Below are 14,155 nucleotides of genomic sequence, written 5' to 3'. Positions count from 1 at the left end.
CAGGCACTGCAGTTCAGGACCTTAACCAGTTCACATCAGTTGATGCTCACAATAATTGTATGATGTTGCAGTTGGGGAAACTGAGGACATTAACTAATTGGCCCAAGATTACATAACTAGAAGTTAACGAAGCTGGGAACTGAGCCCAGGTGTAATCCACTTTTGGGGCCCAGGTCCTTAACCACTATTTCACAGGTTACCTCTAAAGTTCTTTCTAGATGTTCATAATCTGAAATTATAAATGACATAACATGTGCAAGAATATAAATGCATAAGGAAAATAGATATTATCATTAAAAAACAAAATGAAAGAGTCATACTGTTGTCTTGCAAATACTATCTATTGTTGATAAAGAGAAGTAGAATTGATAGGTCGTTTTCTTCTTTAAAATAAATTTATTTAAAACAAATACAACAGGAATTTGAGAAACATATACGATATCCTAGAATGTTCCAACACCTCAGTAATATTTTTGGAGGATTTGAGGAAAACTTTGATATTAGCTTTTGCATGTTTTAAGAAATCTATGCTGTAATACGGGTATGCTAAGCAGTTATAACATTTCTAAAAGTGACTGTATTAATCCTGTATTAATAATACAGGATGATCTTTCATGAAATACGGAGTATATTAAATATCACATAAAGGATGTTCCTGGTTATTTTGAATTAATAGGAATCGCACTTACACTTACTTTTTTCTGATATAAAAGTTTGGGGGCTCAGCGTAATAGCTTAGTGCTAAATCCTTGCCTTGCATGCACCAGGATCCCATATGGACACTGGGTCATGTCCTGGCTGCTCCCCTTCCCATCCAGCTCCCTGCTTGGGGCCTGGGAAAACAAGAGAAGATGACCTGAAGTCTTGGGACCCTGCACTCACATGAGAGACCCAGAAGCAGCTCCTGGCTCCTGGCTTCAGATGGGCTCAGCTCCAGCCATTGCAGCCACTTGAACCAGCAGAGGAAGATCTTTCTGTCTCTCCTTCTTTCTATCTGTCTTTCTAACAATAAATAAATAAATCTTTCAATAAAATGTACAACATGCACTATTTATTTATTTTTTAAAGTTTATTTACAAATCTGAAAACTAGGTTTATGTTCGGGCTGCAATGCTACAGCTCAGCTTTGGGCCCTGTTGCTTCCAGATGGGAACAGTATAATGTGTTATAAGGATCTGTTAGTACTCCAAAGAGAGCTTAGAATCAGACAGAGGGCAAATTAACAGCCCCAGGGCTTTATTTTTTGTAAACGAGTTAATATTTACTAAAAAAAAACCCTAATATTAATACTTGTTAGGTTTAAAACTAAGTATGGTAGGGCAATATTAAAAAGGATCATAAATTGCTCTATGAGTTCATTGAACTACAATGCCATGGTACTATCCCATCTAAATAGGACTGCCTAGTATTAATAATATACAAGAATTTCAACTCTTCATAGGTTGCCTAATGCATAATAGCTAAAGGAAGCTCTTCTTGACATTAATTATTTCTTTCCTGCATTCTGCCCTTTCCCTCAGTTGCTCAAAAACCTCACAAAATAAGCTTTAATTCCCAACTAGCAAAGCCATTCAGGTGATTTGCTTACATTTCTATGGCAATATAAATAAACAAAGATCATAATACAGTAAATAATTATACTGAGATTGCATAAAAAATTGGCTTCTTGACAGGTGCCATTTAGTAAATTGCTATTTCAATGCCTAATAGTCATCTGAGTTAATTCAATTTTTCATATTGTTCAATTCTTGTCTTTCAAATCATGCTGAGGAGACTGTGAAACTGGATCACTGTCCCTCCTCCATAAACTGGACAATCTTGGGATGTTCTCACTTATTTCATTTCATTACTTAGAAATAGTCCGATACTACAGCCAAGAGTCTAATAGGAGATACATGGAGTTATTATTTACCTGAAAGGAATATTAGGATTAACTTTACAGTATTAGTAAAACTGAAAAAAGGGACTAAGGAGCAATGCCTGAATAAGAGAAACTTATTTTTAAATGACATAGTTAGCATGTCCTGTTACTTTAAGCTTTATCAACAGTGAGCATATATTAATTTTTCTATGGAAATTATGATCATTCTGAAACAAAATGTATTTGTCATAAGCAGACACAAAGTGCTACTGCCCTCACTCATGCACTCATTTGACTCATGGTGCAGTCTTGAATAATTTCAAGCCAAACATGACTGTGGCAATCAATTTTCATCCAATTTATTGGGCATGAGTTAAAGCCAATTAAAAAACCATTTTTGGTGCAATTCAAGGGGAAAAATGTATAAACCCATGAAAAACAAATTTCAGTCCTCAATATGACTCATCACTGTTCTAAATACTGGTGTCAGTCCCACATCAGAAAGAACAAGCAGAAATTGTACACGCCATGCAGGAACTGCCTTTCTCTGCAATGAGTTTAGACAATTGTTCATATTTTTACAAGAAATTAACCTGGAAGGATAATCATGCGCTTCTAACATTGTCTCATATCTGAATAATTTTTGTATGGAAATTAAAAAATGGTTTATGGCACCTGCTTGTGTTTCTGAATTGAGAAACGAGATAGAAAGTCATCTGTGACCTTTATACAAAGAAAGCAAAACATTTTACTTATAATGTTCAACTGTCTTTTACCTATTAGACCATGTCTCTTTTCCCATGAATATTGTGGCGCTCTTTTAAGGCTATAAAATGAAACAATTCCTGTACGCTCTGGATGTTCTTAGGGTAATCAAAGCAGCGAAATTGAAGCTTCTAGGTTGGAAATTACAGCTATAAAATACGGCGATATGTTTTCAATCTGTGTATTAAAAAGGCCGTTTCAAGTTCAGGGTTGTCACGCTTAAATGTATTCAAGTAGACCTGCCTTCTGGTTCTGCTCTGTGTCCTTGGTGTATAACTTTAGGTACATTCACTTAACCTCTCTAAGCCTCAGCTTTCTCCTTGGTTAAATGGGTAGTAAACACACACACACACACACAAAACAGTCATCTTGGTGGGATGTGGTGAGCAGGATACGAAAAGCACATTTCTCAAATGCTGACGGGGCTGCTTGACACAGTGGGACTTGTCAGTGACCACCAAAACTGGGGAGAGGAAGAAGGCTGGGCTTTTCTCAGGGCAAGGCTGTGGACATGGTTCAGCCTGATTTCTCTCTTACAAGTACAGAAGCCTTGTGTTCACCCTCGGAGCTGCTACTTGGTAAGTCCGAGATGAGGTTGAAGTACATATGTTTTTGTAAAACTGCTCCATAGTTGGTCCTGATGAAACAATAATTTAGAGCAATACAACAACAACAAAACAAAGTACAGGTTTTTCAGTTGCTTGGTTAACATGGAGTTAAGGTAACCTGTGGCTTGATCTGTTTTGGTTCAGCCTCTCTGTTGAGCATACTATAGATAAAATGGTCAACTTTGTACGATGTGTCATGCTGAGAGAGGCTTAACTGGAATAGTTTCAGAACATTCTATTTACATTCATATGGCTATGAGGTCACTGTATGAGTGTGATCTTCCACAATTTCCCGTTAGTAAAATGAAAAAAATAGGTATGCGAGATAGCTATTTACAGTTATCCACTGACAAAGATATATTTTAGTGTTTGCTATATTTTTAGCTTTTACTTCTATTTAAGTAAACATAGATAAGCTAATACTCCCAAACCAATCTTTCCAGAGTTATGTTTTCCTGTTGAGGCAGCTCATTTGTAACAGTCCTACTTCAAGATGAGTAAGCAGTCCCTTCTGGTAGAAAACAAGGCATTCCTTACGATGAAGAATAATAACTGTTAGAAAAGTGTTCTTGTATATATTGGCTCGATGTGATTAATGCACAAGTCATTCACCATAATCTTTTAATAAAATCCAGGGCATTTCCCCTGGAAGTGAATCTTAGGTATGAACTAGAACGAGGAATCTCCTTGGTATTTTATTAGTAGAAATGACTATATTGTATTAATAATCTATCACGTTGGCAAGGAATCAACTATAATCCTTGAGGAGACCCTGGGCTTTAGCAGCGCCCATTACAGCAGCAACACAAGCCCAGGAGAATGAAGGGCAACCAGGCCCGAGAGCTTTCAAAAGAGAACGAGGAAGAATCAGGGAGTTTTTGCCATTTTTGTTCTACAACAGATCAGACTGCACTTGGAACGTTCTCAGATTCAAAGTTTTTATGGACCTTGTTGATAGGAAATCAGTGATTCATACCTTGGCATACCTTTACACTGGAATTCAGGAAAATTCCAATGTTACCACACCATCAAATTCTTAATTTAGAGTTTAAAAGAAAAGGCCACTGATACATTCTCTCCCTAGGTTTAAGAAGGCAAATTGTATACATTACTTAAGGCCTCCATGGGATAATACCGATTCTCTAGAGATGTTTGACCATCAAGGTTTAGAAATGATTCAGCAGTCTACATAGGATTTAGCATTATATTTTAGTAAGCTGTTGGTAAACAGTAGAGATATTGACCAAGACATTGATGAGGGACGCGATATCCTAGATGCTGGTTTTAAAGCTGCTTGTGAATCCTAATGTTTCTACATGTAAAACGAATAAGAGAATTTTCCTTTCTTATTTCATCAAGTTATATTGAAGATAAAATAAAACCATATTTTAAATTATATAGTAAATATAAAATACATACACAAGTCTATACATGTTAAATCCATGAGCACTGGAAATGCTTTATTGATGTGGCATTGGAACTGAGTGGAAAATGAAAATGATTTTAATGTGTGCTTTAATTTTCTGTTAAATTATCAAAAAATCTATTAGAAAATATATATAACTATCTTTTTTCTCCTACTTTTTCTCTTTTTTATATGATTAAAAGTTTGAAATCAAGTTTTAAAAGGATAATACTAAATTTTAAAAAGTTATATTGCTCAAAACTTGCTGAACTCTCATAGAATATGAAAATGAAAACCTAGAGAAAAATGAAACTTGCCCCTTAGACCTTTGGTTTCTTGAATGTGGCTCTCGACATCTCAGGGAGTGCCTTTCAGAAATCTTTCTTTCAGTGAGCAGAGAACTGCTTTCCCACAGCTGGGATCTCGAACAACTGTGGTCCTGACAGCGCCTACTCCCTATCTGTGTGGTTAGGATTGTAGGCAACAAACATGTATAGTTAGAAACATTTTCCAGGACAACCCACCAGCAGGGCCTCTCTAGCACGGGGAAACAGATACCGGATCATCTGGGGGTGGGGGGGAAATACTGCCCCTGTGGAAGAAAAGCAACTAAGAGCCTGCCTTCTGACCCAGCTCATGGGTCAGTGTAACTCTAACGACTCCTTGCAGGACTTTAGATTTTGGTCTCAATATCTGTTATCCTTCTATAATTTCTCAATATCCTTTTTATTTCCCCCATGTTAAGAGGAAATTTCCCTTTCACTTAGAAAGTATTTCCAAGTCTTTCCTGGTAAGTACCAAATAGTTAAATCTATTTTTAATTACAGGAAGAAGAATTAGCAAAAAAAGAGCCTATAAGAGGCCACCATTCCGTGTGAGGACTAATTTACTCTCAGCTGCTCTACTTCAAACCCAGCTCCCTGCTAACACACCTGGGAACACAACAGGAGAGGGCCCCAGTGCTTGGACCACCTAGGCTGGAAGCCAGGATCAATCAGCCTCAGCCTGGCCCAGCTCCTTGGAGAGGAAACCAGGAGACAGAAGATCACTCTATCTATTCCCTTGTCTTTCTGTAACTCTGCTTTTCAAATAAATCAGTCTTTAAAAAATTTTGTTTTCCGAATAGCTACCACTTTTTGCTGTATCCACTAGAGAATTCTTCTCAGAGCAGCTCAAAATATCTCCCCTCACACTGTGGCCTCTGGCATTTGATGCTCAACTAACTCTTGAGTTGGGCCACTGGTTACATATCAGTGTTCCAATGAAAACATTCCCCCTACTTTAACACCTCCTGCTAGTTCAATAAAGCGATGTTTAAATAACTGAACTGGCTTCAATGAACTGTACTTGCCATTTTTTGCTGCTTCTTAGCTAGATAAAATGGAGATAATTATGAAGTGGATGAGCAGGTTTAATGAAAGCCAGTTTCTTTTGGTATACTCCTGAAGCAGCAATCATCATCTGTTTGGCTTTTGAAGAGCAACAATTATAATCACTTAAACCCCCAAGGGGAACAAAAATAGAATTTACATTAGCATATAAAATATACAGCTGGATTGGGCAAGCCTACAAAATTCTGGAGAAATCATTCTAATCTGAATGCTATTCAAACTCAGAAGTGAAACGAGTTCAAGAGTATTTTACATACTTCCTGCCTATAAAATAATACACATAACAGTATTGAGAGGATTTTCCTAAAAATGAACAGGAAAATTAAAAAATTGTTGGCAGGAGAGAATCCCAGTAGAAATGGGCTCAACGTATTGCCAAAACACCAGGAAGCAAAATGCGTAGTGGTGTTCACATGAACTACTGATTCCTCTGACGTGAAGGTTTTTCACACTAAAGCAACATATATTTGGGAGTTCAAGCAAAAAAAAAAATAGTATTGCTTTTATTTTATCACTATTGAAAGTTGATCATCAATAAAGAGAATTTCAGATTGGTAGTACTTCCCTAGTGTCAAAAGCAACACAAAAGAGATTGATGTGCCTCAAGTTGATATTCTACTGTTGTGAAGCTGAATGGTGTTTTCTACTTTAAAACACTGTCTGGGGCTGATGTTGTGGCCTAGCCAACAAAAGCCACTGTCTGTAATGCCTGACAGCATGCCATAAGGACAGTGGTTGGTGTCTCTCGACTTTCCACTTCTACTGTAGCTTCCAGCTGATGAGCTGGGAAAAGCAGCACAAGGTGTCTAAAAGAGCTTCTTCCACCTATTTTAGAAACCCCAAAAGAAGCTCCTGGCTCTTGGCTTCTCCCTGGCTTCAGCACTGCACACTGTGGCCATCTGGGTAGTGAACCGGTGGACAGAAGATTTCTGTCTCTATCTCTTTCTCTGTGTAGCTTTTTCAAATAAATAAAACTTTATAGATAAAACTCTGTCTTATCATTTCCCCGCATAAACTCTTTTTTTCCATGCTCCCCGCCCCTTCTCATTCTAGCTCGAATCACAGGCAACCTCCCATACCATTTATGTTACACAATTACTTTTGCTTTTAAGTGCCTTTCACAATTTGCGAGACTTTCATTATTTATTTATTTATGTTTGGGAGAGCAGAGAAGGATAAAAATGGAGCCTTTGCTTTATCCATTACGCTACTTGCAGCAAAACACTAACATAATCAATATATGAAAGGCTTTCCCGGCTGTGCGCATTTATCAAAGGCAGTGTATCTGAGAAATCACGCTAATGAATCTTGAAAAACTCGGCATCCTATGCAGAAAACCTGCTCTGCATTTATATCATAAGTGCATATCAATATGTAAGGATGGGAAAATACGTACTTCATCTTTCTGTGGATTATTTGAAGTTCCACTCTAGTTTTTAAAAATAAATAGACAAAAAGTCACTGCATAAAACTTCACCTCCACCGAGAAACCTTCACAAACACCACACGAATGCCATCGGCAGGTGTACTCTGACAGCTCCCACTGGGCATCCAAAGTGCTTTGTTCATACCTCTGATATCCATGCTCTCCCTCCACAGTGTCAGCCACCGCCTTGTCTCCTACACCTTGTGCTTTCCTTGACAATGCAGCCATCTTTTCCTACCAGGTATTTCTAGCCTCTAGCAGTCTGCATAGCCCAGTAAGTATGCAATAATATTTGCTGAGAGAAGTATATCATTCAATTGTATTCCAAACAATCAAAACATTATACTAAGACTCAACCTTACCAACTCTGTTACAATATTAGACTAAATTGTGACAGATTAAACAGAGAAGAATTGAAATTCCCAAGTCTAGATTTCTATAGCAAGATCAGCTTGCATTATCCTTAACAAATAATAGTGGCAAGCTTTTAGATTGTTATTAAATATTTATAATGTTAATCAATTTTTTAAACTATCCCATGGTTAATCATTCTTACTGGAAACACTAAAAAAAAAATGAATTCTTGGATGTTAATGGTGATGACCTCAGGTTTCATTAACTTTATAATCTCTTGTCAGTTATGATGGTATTTGGTTTGTGATATTCTATCTTTTCCCGGTTCATGTTATGAGGGGCTTTCAATGGCCACAGCACACAGCTTGACTGTTAATACCAAATGAAATGATTTCATGTTCAAAAGAAGTTACAGGGATGACTGTGGTACATAATCCAAAGGATTGCAGATGTTGCCCAAGAACTTCTTCTTTTTTTTGTTTTTAAGATTTATGTATTTGTATTGCAAAGCCCAGATATATAGAGAGAAAAGAGACAGAGAAGATCTTCACTCCCTAAGTGACCGCAACAATTGGAGTTGCGCTGATCCAAAGCTAGGAGCCACGAGATCTTCCAGGTCTCCCACACCGGTGTAGGGTCCCAAGGATTTGGGCTGTCCTCAACTGCTTTCCCAGGCCACAAGCAGGGAGCTGGATGGGGCGTGGGGCTGCAAGGATAAGAACCAGCAACATATGGGATAGCGGCACACTAAAGGGGCGAGGACTTTAGCTGCTAGGCCACTGTGTGCCACTCCCAGTCTGCCCACCCCCAGGCATCAACCCCCAGAGCTTCTTAAAGTCTTTCACTCCACCCTACTTCAAACATAGGCCATATTCTCCCTACTAATTTTTCAGGTGAAATGGTCATCCTATATGATGTCATCAGAATGCAGTAATGGAGAAGCAGAAAAAACTAGGTTCTACAAACTAATTCTAGAATATTACTGGAATTGTAGTTAATAAAAAATGTAGTTATTATTCTTATTAGATAAAATTCAATCTACTACTAATTATAGTAACTTAAAATTGAATAACTACTTGTTTTATCTTTGCTTCTTACCAATATGAGTATAACTTAATGTTTATTATTAAAATACAAGTTTTGGGGCCTAGCATAAGCCTAGTGGCTAAAGTCCTTGCCTTGCACTCATTGGGATCCCATGTAGGCACTGGTTCTTTTCCTGGCAGCGCTTCTTCCCATCCAGCTCCCTGTTTGTGGCCTGGGAAAGCAATCGAGGACAGCCCAAAGCTTTGGGACCCTGCATCTGCATGGGAGACCCAGAGGAATCTCCTGGCTCCTGGCTTTGGATTGGCTCAGCTCTGGCTGTTGCAGCTTCTTGGGAGTGAATCATTAGACAGAAGATCTTTCTCTCTGTCTGTCCTCCTCTCTGTATCTCTGATTTTCCAATAAAAATAAATCATATATATATATATATATATGTATGTAAGTTTTGTGGACTTTGGATCAAATTAAATGAGAAGGACACGGTCGAAACATAGTCTCATAAGTTGGGTAAATAATAATGAAATTCCAATTTCGAAGTCAAGAATAAAACAGAAATTAGATCTGAATTTAAGTCAGAGTTGGCATTCAGTATATGTTTGATTCTTACACTGTATACCATACAATTTGATTTACCATTCAGATTGTAAATAATAGCATTTTATTAAGGATGAAGAGAATTGATCCTAAATTTAAATTTAAACTTGAAAATAAGCAAATAATGAAAATCATTTTCGGGAAGGTAAAAATTCAGGTATCTTTCAAGATAGTCTTCAAAGAAAATGAAGTAGAGTTAGACAGCAAATGGTCGACCCCTAGTATAGTGTTCCATGGCCAAGCCCCACAATTCTTCCCTTTGTAACATCGTTCTTAAAATCTTATGGTTATCTAACTTTAAGAAAAAAAAATCTATAGGCACTCTGATAATAATTTTGTATAAAGATGTTGGATCTGGCTGATTTCACTTTGTAAGAATCTGAAATTTGCAAGATGGGCAAATACATCACTGCTTTTGAGTAAACTCTTTGCACTCAAAAAAAAAAAAAAAAAAAAAAAAAAAGTAACCCAAGTGAAGGGAAAACATTACTCCAAACAATTCAGGAGCTCATTGTTGCAGAAATACAGACCGCTACCTGAGTGCGTTCACATCCCCTCAGGTGCAATTGCTAGAGTGAGCCATATTTTACTGAATGTAAATGATATCCTTAAACATTATCACTTAGGGAAACTTGTCTGAATTATCTTGATAAAATCTTAATATCTCCACTTTTGCAGATGTAAGCTGATTAAAAAGAAACTGAGCAGATGTGCTATGTCCCAATCTCCCAGGTTCAAAGATTTCGTAAATAGAAAAGAGTTGAATGACATCATTGAAAAGGGAAAGCTATTTCCCCAGGATTTATTAGAGCCTAGTGCCTTTAATGTTGAAAAAGGAGTCAAGTAATAGGATGCATTTGAAACTTTACTTTCTATATATATCGTTAGCGCATGAGATGAGTGCAGTTCAGAAAAATAGAGGGCATTGAATCATTGAATGGTTCATCTAAGTGTATTGATAGAACTTTTAACTTACTAAAAAAAATGATCGGTAAAAAAATCAAATGACTTGATGCCTATAAAATTCACATAACATGTTATCAGTTTAGTAGATGCTAGGGTCATCAGATTTTTAGCCCTTAAAATAAAAATTAGATCCTGTTTAACTTGGTAAAATGAAAAGAATCACTTTTTATTTGGTTTTGAATTCTTTTTTTGTTTGTAGTGAAGTTTTCCTTTTTAAGCATTGTTATATTTATTTTTGAATACTTTTGTGATTATAATCTAGTTAGCCTTCCTCCCCCCTTTTTTGTTGGAGGGGAGAGGCAGAAAGAAGAATGCCAAAACATCTCCATAATTAAAGTCCCACAGAAGAAACCACCAGTGTCCCAAGCTACTACAGCCACACTCAATTTGGGCACAGCCTCAGGAATGTTCAGTGAGGTTTTTTCCCCTCAAAAATATTTTATTGTGAAAAGTATCAAGATCAGCAGCTATCTTCACTACCCTCAGAACTTGTGGAGATTATAAGGGTTTTATGCAGAATGGCTTATCAATCTAATAAATTAAATCACATTGTTCAACTACTGGATCTTCATATCTTGTTTGATTTTGGAGTCTGATTCAAATCATTCATGAGTTTTGTGAGCTGTATGACCTTAGCCACTCTGTTTTTAGGCAAAGTAAGACCTACCATCCAGAATGTTCTGAAATAACCCATTGCCTAGTTGACATAATCATAATAGGGAGACAGTAAATGCTAATTATTTAAGCTAACTTCTTAGCTGTTTTAGTTTATGCACTTCATACAAGATCAATATTGAAGTTGCTATAAATTAGAAATAATAATGATTACTTTTGCCTTTCTTAAATTTTTATAGCACTTTAGCCATTAATGTTTTATCTTTTTGCTGATAGGCACTTTTCATCCCTACCTGTGTTACAAGGGATAAAACCTGCAATTTCACATGAAAAACCTAATTGGTCTCCATTCCAATGCCTATGTCTCAAACTACTTTTCCCCTTTTATGAATGTACACCTGTTAACTCTGAAGGAATCAGGGTTATGGAAGGCAACAAACATTGCTGTAGTTAGTTGATAACACTCAGATTTTCTGTACAAATATTTTAGCTTTCTGCATTTTGCAGAAAGCTAATCACATAGAAATAAGCATTCATATTATATACATAAAAATGCTGGGAAATTTTATTTTTCTAGAAAAAATTGGTTACTGTATTATTAACTTGTTATATAAATAAACACATATTTGGACTATTAAAAAAACCTAAAAACTGGCACAGAACAATGCAATAGGTTAGGCAAGCTTTAATACTTTAATACTTCTTAATGAGTATATGATTTTACATACTCTAAGTAATTGTAAAAGCAAAATATTATATGTGCTATTATCATTTGGAAGATAACTTTCAATTACACAACTCATTTTACATAAATCTTTTGATGGTTTCAATTGGAAAAGTATTTTCCAGAAGGAGGTCGAAAACTGAAGTTGAGGTTTTGTTTTAGATTCAAGATGATTTAAAGTTAATTTTGATCAAATACATTTTTCTCAATTAAATTGTCAAAGTAAAGTAATTTTATACATGCATTTCAAATACTTACTTTTAATTATTTATATAGAAGTACTAGATAATTTCTTATTTTACTATATATTATATCTATAAATGTAGTTCAAGAAATTAGTTGGAAATTCCAGTCATTCTAGTGTAGTTCAAGATTACAAAATTAAATACTTGTAACAATTGAGTTGTGTTGTCTAAAATGAGTTAAATAGCTAAGAATGTTGTTCATTGCCTTTCTTCAGTTCATCAGTATATAAGAAAACTAAACTTTCCCACTGGAATTCTTAATACTAAAAAGACATAAAATATGATACTCTAACTTCTTCTGAGTTTTCCCCCAAGTTTTACTGACTCCAGGCCTGCTGTCCCCACAGGTGTCATTAATCACGCATTTGTTTTTCTAAGACCTCCAAATGAAAACTGTTTTAAGTATATGAACTCCAAAAAGGAAGACTAAAAGCAGTGGTGGTACTTAAGAGCTGATTTCATAAAGTGTCACTTTCCTGTGATTCTAGCCTCATAGAAAAAGGACAAAAAAGTTGTTACAATGAATTATTAAATGTATATAATACATCAGCCTTTATTACAGTATAGTCTAAGTTTTTCTGAATTTCCTATATCATAGGAAATTTATGATTTTGTTAAAACTCCATATTTCAGAATGAGAAATGTAGGCGCATGCCACTGTATCTATATACATCTCAATGGGATTAAGAATCAACTCAACACAACAAGAGCACAATTCCATTCAAGAGGCATTTTATTTTCCATCCCATCCTTCAAGCATGAGATGGCTTGGCCACCAGAGAATGAGCAGGTCCATTCCATTACAGGGCAGCCCAGTTGTCTCCATGACAACAGCCCTTGATAAATTAAAAGGCAACTAGATCCACAAACTGAAAAAAAAAGTTTCAAGACTACTGAGTACCACTAATTCTTTTTTTTTGTCTAAGTGCAGAGCTGGCCAAACATTCGGAATTCTCCAGAGCAAAGGTTGGGCCTTTCACTCCTAGAATTGTCAACTTTGGCACAAATACTAAGCTAGATACAGTTGTTCTCAGAAAATGAACAAGCTACAGGGGCCAAACTCAGAAATCCTTCTCAGGAATATACTTTCTGTTACAACAAATATAGAAGATACTTTTAAAACAAATGGAAGATACTGAAGAAGGACTCCATCAATCTGGACATTGTAGTGTTAATAAATGAGCCGGGGAAGGAGGAGGAGGAGAGGAGCAGTGATACAGAGGGTCATAAGAAATTGCTTTCTCCAGTCTCAAATCTGTTAAGACCACAAGTTTCCCAATGCACTTTTTCATCACTTTTGAGCATTTAAATCTTGTCTAAGAAGGATGGCTTCTAGTGTTGCTTCCAGAGGAAGTATGTGAAGACGGAAGTTATAACTGCAGGTGGCCACAGAGATAGACCCTGGTACTGCCTGAGGGTGACCTCATTATCCCTTTTTGTTCAGGATTTTGATCAAGAACGGTCTGGCCACTGTGCTAAGTTCAGCAAGTCAGAGTTGCAACGTTCTTTTGAAGCCAGACAATAACCTAGTTCCCTCCTCTCTCTGCACCTCTCCCCTGCAGACCGCCAACTATTTCTCTTTAAATGCACCAAACCTATTATAGCCTCAAGAATATCAAATAAAAACAGACCTGGGCTACTGACCATGGTACAGAAAAGAACAAAATCAGAAAAAACAGAACCACTGGTTTTGTTTGTTTGCTTAACCACCACCTCCTCCCAGCCCCCAACCCTTTGTGTTTGAGGACTCCCCTTCAACCCACCCAAAGATCGAGCATACCAAAAGAAACGGCAATTTTTGGTTTAAAAGTTCACTTACCACCGCAACCTCATATTGCTTTGTCATGCTTTTTGCACTTAATTTTTCAAAACTGCTTGTGCAGGGCGCAGAACTGGGAAGGCAGGACTAAAGTATCTCTAGTAATCACAACAAAAAGGGGAGAACATTTCACCAGTCGGAATTACATTTTAAATACACAATCAACCCCCAGCGCAAAAATGCACGCTTCAGATCACATCAGGGAGGGGGAGGGGTTGGAAAAAGCCAAGCTTACAAAACAAAAGGTAAAGGGGAGAGTTGAGTGGTTGGAGGGGAAATTGATCCAAGCCGGCTTTTGACCGGAGACTGGCTTACCACCAACAACCACCGCTACGGCC

The 14,155-nt window shown here is 36.8% G+C and overlaps 1 protein-coding gene across 3 annotated transcripts in view; it reads right to left on the bottom strand.

Annotated features, from left to right (window-relative positions):
* Positions 1 to 13,915, bottom strand: part of ELAVL2 (ELAV like RNA binding protein 2) — a 169,743-nt gene extending 155,828 nt beyond the window's left edge. For all 3 annotated transcript variants that reach the window (XM_036496624.2, XM_036496625.2, XM_036496626.2), the window contains exon 1: positions 13,818 to 13,915. In XM_036496624.2, coding sequence (XP_036352517.1) covers positions 13,818 to 13,844 — 27 coding nt within the window. In that variant the 5' untranslated portion in view covers positions 13,845 to 13,915. The remainder of the gene's footprint in view (positions 1 to 13,817) is intronic.
* Positions 13,916 to 14,155: the final 240 nt, after the last annotated feature.

This window comes from Ochotona princeps, chromosome 14 (assembly GCF_030435755.1).
Source record: "Ochotona princeps isolate mOchPri1 chromosome 14, mOchPri1.hap1, whole genome shotgun sequence".
Lineage (NCBI taxonomy): Eukaryota > Metazoa > Chordata > Mammalia > Lagomorpha > Ochotonidae > Ochotona > Ochotona princeps.
Note: the sequence above shows the minus strand (reverse complement) of the source record. Positions and strands in the feature narration are given on the sequence as shown.